Raw genomic sequence first — 13,608 nt, forward strand, 5'->3', positions numbered from 1 at the left:
TTTCTGTAGTGTATAGTCACCTAAAAATAAGAATCATTTCACCAACCTCGCTGTATATATCTACATAGAGAGTGGGACCTTGTCCACAGTGATCACCATGTTGCACCCTAATGTTTCTACAGTAGCCCTAAATGGACAAACCAAACACTGGCTCTAAACAGGCCCATTTGTGTTTTCATAGTTAACATAGTTAGCAGCCCCTCCAAGACAAGAGTGTGGGGAAAAAACACTAATTTTTAATTTGAAACTGCTTTATTCAGTGTTTTTACTGGTTTAAATCAGCAGGTCCGTTTGTTTTGGAGAGGGAGAGACCTCTGTGGATAATTCGGCTCCTGGTAAAAACCTCCTGAACGTCTAGATCTTAAGTCATCAGAAAAAGAAGTGAGCACACTTAAGCAGGTGCTCATCTGCGACGTGCCAAACAGTGTCAGAGAAACACTGATTTGTATCGTGAAGCTGTTTTATTCAGTGTTAATGATTTTAATCACCTGGTCTGTTTATTTTGGCGAGAAAGAGATCTCAGCGGATACTTCGGCTCCTGGTGAAAACCTCCTGAGCAACAAACACTAAAGGAATACTGTCCAGGAGAAGTTTCAGCTGCTTTTTATTTGCAATCCTCGCCGCTAGATGCCACCAAATCTCCCTAAATCTTGCACACTGGACCTTTTAAGCTACTCAAATAAAACATTTAAATATTAGGTTTTTCTCCGTGACACTGAACATTCATTATAAGTAACAATTTGCATTGCTAATCTTTAGCTATTTTTTTATCAAATGTTATCACGCAAACTCATCAGGACTGTGAGGGTGTGGTTATTATTGGCCTAACTTAACTGACAATGGCCTGGAGGCATGAGCAAATAACCCCACAGATGCCATCACTAAATTCTGATTGGTGCAGAGACATATGGCATCACATTTCCCAGCATAGCCCCACTCACTGCAAGATCAAGAGAAACTTTTATCAGTAAAAATTAATTGGTGTAGATAAAGTTTGAAACTGGTGGACAGGACTATATCTACTTTTCTCCTCAACGTTAAGTTGTTTGCTAAATAAGTCTTTCTCTATAATATTAAATATTTATTGCTAATAAAAGCAACAGTTAAAACAGTTTAAAAAGAATAATCTAGTTACTTTATGAAGGTGTGGTTATCATTGACCTGATTTGACTGATAATAGCCTGGAGGCATCTGCAAGTAACCCCACTCATGACTAAATTCTGATTGGTGCAGGGATGTATGATATCATTATTTTCTTTCCTGCCCCCGCCCGCTGCAAACCAGTGAGTGAAGCTCAAACGAATTCAGAAACAAACAAATCTTTCATGTGAACACCCCGAACCGAGGAGGAAAATTGAGTGGTCATGTAGCACACAATCACTGACAGTCAGACGCTGACTGAGTAAAAAGGTTTTCACAAAATCTCACCTGGCGTAGGGCTGCTCACAGTAGTACCAGGTGATCTGCGGGGCAGGGAACCCCTCCGCCACACAGCGTACCTGTCCGTCCACTGGGCCCTCATGAGATACAATCTCAGGTTTACCTAACAAACAGAGGTTAATGTGAGAATATGTCAAGTAAGATATTTATGACAAGCTGGAGAGACTTTCACATCTAATTGCACTGAACCTAAGCGAGATATGAACGACACAGGGTGGGCCCGAGGTAAAGAGCAAGACCTAATTTCACACAAAGACAAAGGTCAAACCCATTTCCACACGTCAGCTCCTGAAGATTAATGCAATGTGGAGTACTAGAATCCATTATGTGGCTTAAGGGAACAAAAAACCTTTGAAGAAATCTAATTACAACTTACTGATCACAAAGATGGTGAATGTGTGGTTTACTGAAGCGTCACCGTTGGAGGCTTGAAAGGTGTAAACTCCACCCTCTGACATTTTCAGTCGCACCAGCCTCAGCTCAAAGCTGTACCTGAACATAAAGACATTACATTTTCAGCATGAGTGCACTTATCAATGTTCATTAGCTAAGAATCATTAGGTAAGATGTTTTTAATGCTTCATTAGTGCATAAACAGAAAAAAGCAGATTCTCTTTCATCATGCTGCCTTGAAATGTTCTGAAATTTGCATTTTAGATTATAACCAGTCTTGTGTTAGTCTCCTGCTCTGTTATGCAGTTCACTGACAGTATGCACATGCAAATCATGCTGCTTTCAATTATTCTCAAGTCTACTGTAGACATCTCTTTTTATATTGATTGAGATTGTTCTTGGTGTGAGTTGTTGCGTGTAGAGATGTCTGCCTTCACTCCACTATAATGCAACTAGATGGCACTTGGCTTGTGGTGCTCAAAGCACAAAGAAATACATTTAAGAAACTTAACTGCTGATTTTTCCCAAAATCATGACCTGGTTACTCAAGATAATCCACAGACCTTGTAGGAACTATATTCTACTACACCCGCCGACTTTATCCCCGCTCTGAAGGAAGAGTGCATCTACTCATGGATGAGAGGCTTGTGATCGTGACAGTAAAGGGATGTAAACATTAATGGCGTCATCCACGGCTGAGCTGTAAAGTTAGCTAGCTCAGTGAGTGTTAGGTGAGCTAGCAGTAGATGCACACTTCCTTCTGCACAGTGATACAGTTGGTGGGTGTCGTTCTGTAAATAACACTTAACGTAAAGGGGAATAATATGTATTTTTGATTTGGGGATGAACTGTCCCTGTAACATTGTAAAAAAAAAAAAAACAACTGTTCCCTCATTTACGATTTACTTAAGGGAGTCACAACCAGTAGCGGCTTAAAGGTCATGTCCTATCCTCCCCCTATCAAAAGAAATGTTTGTAACAACCCCATGAAATGCGAGCTAAAATCCATTATGCGTAACATGCAGCCTTGGATAATATTATGTAATATTTCTAGCTGCAGCACAGAGGTAATTCTGCAGATATTTCATGCTTTCTTTTCCTGTGAAAGCCATTTATATTCTGACAGTTCCTGTTTCACTAGAAACCCCAAAGCGTTTTCTTTTTTGTTTGTTTCCAGCTGTATTTCTCATGGAGCTGTGACAAGTGCCGCTGTTACATCAGCACCTCCACTGGCCTGCAGTCAAACCAAGGGTGTGAAATTCCACTCAAAGAGGGTAATGAACATTTTCATCTATGTGGCAAAACTGAGGCACTTAAAGCGAGTGTGTGTGTTTCTGTGTTGTCTCACTTGTATTCATGGCTTCGCATGGTGATGACATGGTCGGTTGTGTTCTTCAGCTCGTGGCCCATGAAGCTCCAGGAGAAAGAGTGCGGCTTCGGATAAGCCTCCATGTCAACATTTAGGGTCAAACTCTCGCCTGAACGGACATGGATGGTTTCGTTCATTGTGGGTGCTGAGTTGATGAAGCCTTTCTCTGAAAAATCAGGAAATGAGGTCTTAGGATTTGCAGAAGTAAAATGTATTCTATATTTATTGAAGTAAAAGTAGGTGGTGCTGTTCCGGAGACTTACAGGCAAGTCACAAACATGCATATGAAGACCTCACAGTCCAAAAAGACGACACACAAGAATCACCCCACATACAGTTTATACATGCAAAGGAAAAGTCTGGGAAATACACTTACTTGCGAAGTAAGATGGGAAGATCAACACCTCTCTAATATCTGACTGTTAAACATAAGGCTGGTGGCTAGCTTAACTTAGCATAAAACCTGGAAATGGGGGGTAAACAGCCAGCCTGGTTCTGTCCAAAGGTAACCACCTACCAGCACCTATAAGGCTAATTAACACCATATATCATGTTTGTTTGATCCGTACACAGGCTGAGGCATGAAAACAACAGTTCTCTTTTTCTTTACGTGGGACTATGACTATTTCTGCAGCCAGAATCCAGCCAGCACAAACCCAAGCTTTGGGGGTCTGATCTGCCCCGACTCCATGCTAGATCAGCAAACTTTCTGTTGCTGCCATTACAATGGTTATACTCCCTCTGACCACTAGCCTACCATGACCCCTGAGGCTGGGGGGTCTGCACTGGCAAAATTTTAGCCACTTCAGCTGCTGACTGATGGTCCATCTTAGAGCTACTGCCCACTCTCCTCCAAGGGAAGCAGTCCACAGTGGTGGGGAGCGAGGTGGAGGGACAGCTGTGTCTAGCTAGCTAATTCTTGTCTGATTTGTGGTCTGATGAACAGAAAGAGGGTGGAGAAACGTTGTAATGTGTTGTATACATCTTTGTACAGAGCCAGGCTAGCTGCTTTCAATCATAACTGACTGCTGAGGGTAGCTTCATATTTACCATACAAATTTGTGTGTGGCAAAGGCGTACATTTTGTTTCAACATTGGAGTGGGGAAACATAAGAAACAGGGGGATTGGATATCCTCTGCCAGAAAACTCTGAGCATCAAACACTTAGATTTTCTTGCATTCTGGTGAGTTTTGGGGGGTAAACATGTCCCTTGTATCCCCCCTGAAATCTACACCTATGGGGTGTGGTATCAATCTTCTCATTTAACTCCGCAAGATGGCAAATGTGTATTTCAGAAATTTCAAAATTGGAATACTTAAAGCTGCTGTCAGTGCTTTTGTGAGGAGATAAATTAAATATCAAGAAATTCCACACAAAACAATTGATTGAAAGAAAATACTCTTTGGATTAATACCTCCAAAAGTTACCGACTGCAGCTTTAGCTAAAAGTAAATGTCTTCATGTACTCACCATAAACATCGAGCCGCACTGACTGCGTGCTGACCCCCTTTTCATTCTGAGCTTCACACAGGTAGCTCCCCGCGTCTTCAGGCCTGACCGCTGCAATGTGCAACGTGGCACTGCGCACATGAGTGAAGTGCTCCGTCAGGATACGCGAAGAACTGTCAACCTTTGCTGGTTGCTGTGGATACCAGACGGCACCCTGTCAACGCCCAGAGATCTCTAGAGATTAACCCCGTCTGCGTGTCTATCCTCGCCAAGCACACAAATACTGACACAGACACACAACTATCTGCATGCACACACACAGTCACTGACACACAGTAGTCCACATGATGCTTATGCAGCCAAGATCCTGAAGCTTAGACAGTATGAACTTTGACCCCTTTTACTCTCGTTCATTAGAACAACCACTGATACCAACTACAGAGCAAGAAAGCTTGACAGTAGAAAGAAAAGTGATTTAAATAATTTAATTTAAGATAATAAAAACAAATGTTTCATTTCATTTGATTGGTACGATTGTGTACTGGAATGCCATTTTCCACATGATTGTCACTGGGGTTTGTTTTCTTGTTTGGGAAACTTAAAGTCCATGAGTTCTGACAGCTTAATTGGGATAATTTTTCAGTCAATAATCAATGTAGCTGCCACATAGTTATCAGTTGGTGTCATAACATTTCCTTCACACAAAAGAAGACTTATAAAGATGTTTTTACAGTGGATTCAGAAAATAATTGAATCCCCAGGACAGCTCATACATTCAGGGGCTGACTCTTCACAATCTTACAAGACAACAAACAACACTCAGTACAGTTTTTCTATTTGTGTTCCACCAACAACAAAGAAAAAGAAAAGGCAAAATGGTCTCACCGAGCCGGGTGGGGTGACCCAATTTAGAGTGATCTCTCCATTGACGTTAGTGGTGTTGCAGGTGAGGGAGAGACTCTCCTTCCAGGTAAGAATTACTCTTCCGGTTGCCTGCATCTCAATCACGGGAGGAGCATCAGGAACTGAAAGGAAAACAAATGTGATTGAATGTTCAGCGTGTGTGTGTGTGTGTGTGTGTGTGTGTGTCAGGAAGCTTTTAAAGCAACAATGCACATGCATTTATACCACTTTACCTGGTTTTACTGTCAGGTAGTAGTCACGTGATCTAACAAACTTCTCTCCAAGTCTTCCTGTGCACACATAGCAACCCTCGTAGGCCTTTTGTGTGTTGTTGATGATGATGCCTTGCTCCAGGCTTGCAGAGAACCGGAGACCAGAGGCCAAAGCTCCACCGGAACATGTTTCCAGGCGCAGGTTGTCCAGACTTGGATCAGTTGCCAGGCAGGAGATGGAAGCGTTTTCTCCCACACGAGTGAGAATCTTGAACACCATTGATTTTCTGAAGGGATTGTCAGGATCTGCCAAAAAATGGAGGCGTCAGAGCTGTAAGCGGGGCTGCACACTGAGTTGTTGAAGCTTCAGTTTAGTGACAGCTGATATAACAATGCTACTCTGTTTAACATGCCCTATTTTCCCAACACTATTTTGTTTTTTGATCTCTTGCCATAGAATTACTAGGACGCCCTTGCTTCTGTGTAACCGTGTGATTGGCTGGCTGGTCACACATCATCACCTGTTAATGATTATGAACTCAGACATCATTTTTGATACTATTTATAGTATTATTTTTTTCCTGTAACAGCCATTCAATGTATATACATTTACTGGTTAGGTTTTTATAGAGTAGATTTCATTTGTAGTGGCAGGGTCCGCCAGTCCCGTACTGGATCCAAATTGCCTTAAAATGCACAAGGGATTAAAACAGTTGGTTGTGCTGGCGCTTCACTCAGGTGCCATTAAATCATTGCAGAAGAAGAGGGCACAATGAGATGCGGTTCACCTAATGGCCACTTGAGGCTGGCTCTTAATATAACATTAGTTGAAATTTTGATGGGTTTAAAGTTACACATAATGGAGGGCGTGGCAGCTTTGAGCGACAGACTGTCTGCGAGGTGTCACAACAGTCTGAGTCAGATCCTTGGGTCACCTCTGGCTCCAAAAATTTGAATGGGGATAAACAAAATGCAAAAGTCAAGGCTTCAAAATAGGAATCCACAAATGAATTGGTGACAGTACGGTGGCTATGTCTATTATTTTTATACAGTCTTATGATCAGAACTCAAATGGTGGAAAACAATATGTAAAACATTATGGAGATCTAGCATTTATGTTTGTTCCGTGCATTATTTTGTTAAGTATTAAGTATAAGTATAAGTATTATGGTCTAGTTAAAGTGGTGTCTTTGACCTGTAGTAGCCCTATGGAGCTGTTTTTCCATGCGTGGTCTGTTTGGTTTGTCACATGCACAACAAGGTCACACATGAAAGCATGTACACATGCTCACACAATCCTTGTAGTGGTTTCACCCTGTTTGACTGATCTACAGGTGGCGGTAACATGACAAGAAGGATAGCAACGAATACAGTGACAAAGGTAACTAGTTAACATTTGTTTTCGTAACGTACATTTGCATAAAAACAGATGGATGAAAATGCACTCACTGCCTCACTGTTTAGCTGTTTACTCTCTTCAAACTGGATCAGAACTGTATGACGTTACAACCAATGCAAACTGGACACGGAATGACTGTTATTGTGAAGCAATCCCAAGAAACACTTTGTAACTGTGCTTAGCATGATCATTCATCTAAATGTGTCCACAAAAGAAAACAGCTACCATAAAACTTTAATAGCTCAGGCTATTATTTGCTTTAATCACTGAAATCAACAGGCCTATTTTTGGGACAGGCCTTTAATTCCTTTCACTCAAAAGCTCAGCAAAGATCAAGAACTACAATCAAATTGTTTATTGAAACCAGTATGAATATTACTTGTTTAAAAATGTAGCTTCAGATTATATATCAATTATGAATCATTCATTTGATCTAGCTCTGACAGACAGAGCATCAGAGAGACAAAGAGTTAAGCACTCGAGGATTACAGCACCCAGCACACGGACACAACATCACTTTATCCTGTTAAAACAACACTCACAACTTGGATTAATTTTTTATGAAAAACCCTTTTGATTCTTTTGATTTGAGGAGCCTTACGGACTTAAGGAATATGAATAACTTACAGAGTAATCGAGTAATGGACACATCATTTGAGTCAGCCAACAACTGCTTTTATACATCCGAAGAACTTCTATTAAATAAATGAACTGTTTGGCAACCAGACCAGGCGTCTATTTAAGACAGGAGTTTATTAGTCAAAATATTTAGCCACACCGGGCTAGTAAAAGAGACTGCGCGTTCAATTGGGGCTCGGCTTTTAATTGAAGTTTTACGGTAATTTAACAAAACAATGTGAGTTTGTTTAAAACACCACATTTTTGGTTGGCTGCACTGTAACACAGATACACCAGCTGCTCCTCTGTTGTATTGTTGACATGTTTGCCTCCCCCCCTAAAATTCTGGGACCTATCAAACTGCAGTTGTTGTTACCATGGTAACCGCGGGTGTCACCACATCAACCAGAATTGAAATTGTAAGGACGACAACTTTAAATCTAGTTATTCTACTGGTTTTTAGTTTTTCAAATTTTGTACAACGACCAGACACAAAGACTGATCTGCCCAAGTGATCACACAGCTGCGATTATCTCAACAGAAAATTGAGTTGTCTCATGATATTAATCAAATTCAAATATCTTTTCATGAAGCGATATCTGAGTGTAAATCTAAAAAGTAGTTACTGCTTGTTGTCTTAACAGTGGACATGGTGATTGTGTACTGAATGATCAGCACATGATACCAGGCAGCCTGCAGTGATGGAACTGGGCCAAGGGGATGTGGAGTCACACAGAGGAGGAAATACAGTAAAACTCAGTCATGCACTCAGTAAATAGTTACAGTATCTACTGTACCTGTCCGGGGCAAAGTTACAAACACCTTTCTCTGTGAGCACACCCACACACACTGCTCCCTGTCACTACAGTGAGAAATGCCAAAATACTTCTTTCTGCTGTACTCTGCTGCTCTGTATTTCAGCTCTCTCTCACGCACACACATAACCAAAAGCACATTGACAGTTGCATCCATTTACCTTTCACATATACGTAGATGGAGGTTTGCTCCTTGGAGCTCTCCTCCAGGCAGATGTAGCGGCCCATGTGAAGAGGTTGAGCCCTGGGGATGCGCAGTATGGACATCCCAGGGGTCTTTTTCTCTCCCCGCACCTTCGGCCGGTCCTCCCGCTGCCACTGCATCTCCTTCTCGCCCTGGCAACGCAGCTCGAAGGGTGTGTTGAGCGGGACAACAAGGTGGGGCCCGGCGGGGGTAATGGTGGGCTTGGTGTTGCCTACAGAAAGGGAAATCAGCTGCATGTCAAACATACTAAAATCAGGATGAGCCAATTTGTGTTATTTGTATGATACAAAATACTTTTTTAACCACACTTTGGAGGGAAAACATCATGACATCATCGCATAATTGTTGCCATGTTGCAGATATTTGTCTTCACTCAGAGGAAGAGAGAGATAATTACTTGATAACCCTCAAAGTTGAGTTATGAGCGGAATCATTTTCCCACCACTGTGAAGTCATTGTGTGTCACCATGTTCAACCCCACAAGATTCACATGCATGAGACAAGCTTAAAGGTACAGCTCCTGATCCAAAGGTAAACTACAGGATCGCTCCACCTCCAGACTCGAAACAAAAGACAGGATTTATACTGGCTCTCATTTCCAAATTGATTGAGAGGATTTTTTGTTCAACAGCTTAACAACCTGACAACACCTACATACTGTGCAAGTAAAAACTGTAATCTTAAAGCAGTGGTTCCCGACCAGTAATGTCTCGTGACATCTTAAAACAAAGCATGGTCCGCTTGTGACCCCTCTTTACGAGGCTTGTGCTGCAGAGGTAACAAAACTATGATTATTATGATCATTTAGAGAACACAAACACTCTTATTTTTCATCTGCAACTCCAACTGCAACAATATGAGTGACGAGACTTGCACATCTAATTCTGACTAGCATCATAATGCAGGTAAAGAGGCTTGATGGGGATTGAACCCTCAGCCTCTTGACATCTGAGCAGATCTCTATAATCACAGGGCCGAGGAAACCAAATGATGTTATAAACAAGCAAAATTCTTTAATCAACCTTTTACCGTCATGCTTTACAGAGGCAGCTCTACCCAATAGCTGTTGCTTGGGGCCCCCTGACCACTGAGGGCCCCCTAGAATTTTTTTTTAATGAATACGAGACAATAATGATAAAAAAGTTTGACTCCCTGAACAAAAATTGACAACTGACAAAACAATAAGCTCAGAGATGGGGGAAATATATAGTTAAAGTGGGCTAAGTCAGCTATTTACTGTTCCTGTAAAACAAGCTCCAACAATTCTGTGGTTAAACAAAGATATCATGTTTTGTGGTTGTTAGTTATGATAAGGTAAACAAAATTAATGAACAGGACAAGAACGAAAGCCAACACAAACTCGGATCTCCACAAGCCATTCTCGCAGCCGATGATTTACTGTAAGTTAAATAAATTACAATTGGAGGTCAGTTTAAAAGAGTGGTATAATTCTTCATTAGTTCCTCCTACGTAGTGACAAGTACAAGCACAATGTACCTTAAACCCTGGTATATGAAAGGTCACGGTAATAATAATCAATTTAAGACAAACTGGACTAAACTACTTGCGTATAGCTTTCCAAACTCGTGCTCCAAACTAATGCTGACTTATGTTTTTGGTTCCTAATAAAATCCCTGTCACTGGAAACTTATGTTAACATTTTATTCAAACAGTGCTCCTTTTGTCTTTCTTTCTCATTTCAGCACTGTGGCAGACTTTGCACAATATTATTAGTCATCTTAAAAAATGTATCTGCTTCCTTGTGCATTATGTCTTTTTAGTCGTATCATCCTTTTCATTCGGGCATCTTACACATGAAGACGGGTGAGGTTCAGCCCATTATACCGACACTATAACATTAAAACATGCATCAGACTTTAACCAGATTGAGCAAAAGGCGCTGAGAATGACCATTTATAGGTTTAGGGTGTAAAAGACAAATAGTGTGTTTACTGTAGTCTGTTTGCTGCTGATGCAGCCGGTCCCATTTTAGTCTTTACATGTTGTATTTGCTTAAACTAATATTTTTATTTACCATACACACGTCGGTTCACTGTCATGTGAAGTGGCAACACCTTACAATAAGCCCCCCCCCCCCCCCCCCCCCCCTCCCCCCCAATCAAATTCTGCCTCAGGCCCCCAAAAGTCTAGGTCTGGTCCTGCTGTGGTGTAAAATAAAACAAATGTCTGTAGCATTAGGATGGGTACTGTGGAGTGCTTTCAGAGCCAAAGATTCAATCCACTGGGTCAAGTGAAAACAGGTGGGGGCAGTGAAGAATGAGTAATGTTTGTTCCCACTGCATCTTTTTCTATTGAAGCCACCTGTGGCAAACTGTCAGCAGCTTCCTCTGGTGAGACTGCAGCAGCAGCGGTGTGAAACAAGGTGCTGCTGACTAAGACGCTCCCACTATCTTCCCATCTCTCCTTTGATTAAATAAAGAAATAAACACGTCTGAAACAGTTACTCTGCCATTCCCATAGCCTTCACTTCAACAGACGAGCCATGAAACGTGAAAGGGTGTGGCGATGGTGGCGATGGTGGTGGTGGTAGTGGTAGTGGCATGATAGAAACGCATGAATACGTAGAATCACAGGACAGCAAACAGGATTGTATCATTGTGCAGAAACTGGTCTGTTTGTAGACTGTTGCTTCCAATGGCTCCTGTGTTTGCAGAGCTTCTGCACCTATGCGTAAATATTTGACAACTGCGGAATAGAGGTGAAGGCATAAAGGTTTGGTTATCAACAGAAGGGAAGAGATAAAAAAAGTAGGATCTACAAGTTCTTTGTTTTATTTTTAGAATTTAAACATATATTTGGTTATTGATGAAATGACCACAGAGCGCAAGAAAACGCGCTAAAAGTTAATTGGGTCTGTCGCCTGCGTAAACGGGCTCAAGGCAAACTTCATGGCGTGCACTATTGCATCACATGACAGGCGAGCCTGTGCACACTGCCTGGAGATGTGGCAGTCATTCAAATACCCAGATGACATCGACACGGCGTGAACATCAACGGTCTCCCATGAGCGCATCTTATAGCCTACTCTCAAGCTGTCGATCAGATGGATACATACGGGCAGAAAACAGAGCCCACCTGATGCCGCTCTGAGCTGCGGGAGGCTCGCAGACGCACCGAGGGCGCAAAAGAGCGCAACGGCAACACTCCACTTCACTTCACAGCTTGTTTCGACAAAGGATGGCTTGTGTACGACTTCAGCTTCCCATAAATGTGCGAGCCAAGTCTAAAGAGTTCCCAAATTCAGCACTACAAGCAACATTTAAAAAAAGTTGACTTGAATTTGATCCATGTAGAGCAGACTAACAACTGTTAAATTAAACCCTCAAATAAAAACAACAGAACGAGACCTGGTAAGGGTATTAAAATGCCATAAAAGCCCAATTACTGGTTTATGGACCGTGACCTCTGAATCCAGATCTTGAAGATGAAGCCAGGCCGTAATAGTTACAGTATGTTTTGAAAAGCACCACAAAAAATGTTCAAGAACTGCTCTGTTAAAGTCACACATGTAACAATGTTTATACAAAAGGTGTTAAATTATATAAGCATGCAAACCAGCTCTGGGCATAGGCTACCAGTTACTAGTTTGCATCGCTTCCTAGGAATTAGGAGTTGCCAATATATTTCCATAATGACGGTTACGCGCGAGGAGGAAAACCGCATGAACCTGTCGCGTTCATCGAGTACAACACGATCAGAAAGTCTCTCTGCATCGCGCTCATGCACAGTATATTATTCTGCATCCTACTTCATCTCTACTGTTTGATTACTTCTTTGTTAATGGCGCTCTGGTGTCTGAATAAAACATGAATTATTAAAGTAGCGCGCTGGCATCCAGATCATCAGCCAAAGTATCCACTTTCCTCATCGGGTTTCAGTGACTTCGGGTTGTCTTATCAGCAGCCTTCAGATCTCGTTGCACCGCTTTCCCAGAACAAAGAAAAGTGTGGAGAAACGCATCATGAAGACGATGCGGAACAAGTGGAGCAATTCACTTCACTATAGTGTGGATTATCTTTGTCTAGCTGGGCTAAAGGGAGATGAATACCTGTAGTCGACCCCGTGGTGCTCAACAAAGGCAACAAGTTGCGTGCGTAAAGTGGCGCATCAAGTGCAAAAGCTGAGTCTTACCTGGATGAAAGGTTAACTGTAGAAAGACAGACAGCAGTATCCAGTGGTATTCCATAGTGATTATTCCATGGGTCTAGCTGTGAAGGTGAGCCAGTGCCTCTCTGGTTAAGGTGTCTCTACTCTACTCGCTGAGCGCGTCGGAGTTGTGGGAAGTTGACTGTGATAGAGGTGCACTTACAAGTCTTTAAAGGCACAGATGCTCGCTCGCAACAGCAGCAGTCGTCGCCTATCTGCAAACATGCTGTTCTCCTGGAGCGCGCCAGAGGGGACGATACAGGCCGACCAGGTATCTCTGACTGACTGTGGCGTCAACAACATGTTTATAGGAGCCGGTGGTGGAGCCTATTACTGACACGCTACACACGGAGAGGGAGGCGTTTGGGACCTGTTGTCTACTTCCCGACAAAGAAAGAGAAAAGAGCGAGCAGAGGCAGACTGACAGATCAAGACAAAGACACATGCATCCAGTTTTTATGTCTTTTTAATTTATTATGGTATATCATTTAACTTTTTCCTCCTTTAATCAAAAACAAACCTTTTACAGCCAACACCGAGAACATACATTTCAGCTCTGGGGATGATTGGCCTACAGCAACGTTTCTCCAGTATTTTTTATTTGATTTTATATGATTCATTAATATTTATGTCATCT

The 13,608-nt window shown here is 42.0% G+C and overlaps 1 protein-coding gene across 2 annotated transcripts in view; it reads right to left on the minus strand.

Moving 5' to 3' along the window:
* Positions 1 to 13,332, minus strand: part of kita (KIT proto-oncogene, receptor tyrosine kinase a) — a 32,230-nt gene extending 18,898 nt beyond the window's left edge. Inside the window, exons 1-8 of one of the 2 annotated variants that reach the window (XM_033621078.2) lie at positions 12,957 to 13,332; positions 8,761 to 9,015; positions 5,789 to 6,073; positions 5,538 to 5,677; positions 4,674 to 4,845; positions 3,182 to 3,368; positions 1,817 to 1,932; positions 1,429 to 1,543 (exon numbers count right to left, since the gene is read on the minus strand). In XM_033621078.2, coding sequence (XP_033476969.2) covers positions 1,429 to 1,543; positions 1,817 to 1,932; positions 3,182 to 3,368; positions 4,674 to 4,845; positions 5,538 to 5,677; positions 5,789 to 6,073; positions 8,761 to 9,015; positions 12,957 to 13,011 — 1,325 coding nt within the window. In that variant the 5' untranslated portion in view covers positions 13,012 to 13,332. Of the gene's footprint in view, positions 1 to 1,428; positions 1,544 to 1,816; positions 1,933 to 3,181; positions 3,369 to 4,673; positions 4,867 to 5,537; positions 5,678 to 5,788; positions 6,074 to 8,760; positions 9,016 to 12,956 lie in introns of both variants that reach the window. The other variant, XM_033621077.2, reaches the window with a different exon arrangement.
* Positions 13,333 to 13,608: the final 276 nt, after the last annotated feature.

The sequence above is a fragment of the Epinephelus lanceolatus genome, chromosome 6 (genome assembly GCF_041903045.1).
Source record: "Epinephelus lanceolatus isolate andai-2023 chromosome 6, ASM4190304v1, whole genome shotgun sequence".
Taxonomy (NCBI): domain Eukaryota; kingdom Metazoa; phylum Chordata; class Actinopteri; order Perciformes; family Serranidae; genus Epinephelus; species Epinephelus lanceolatus.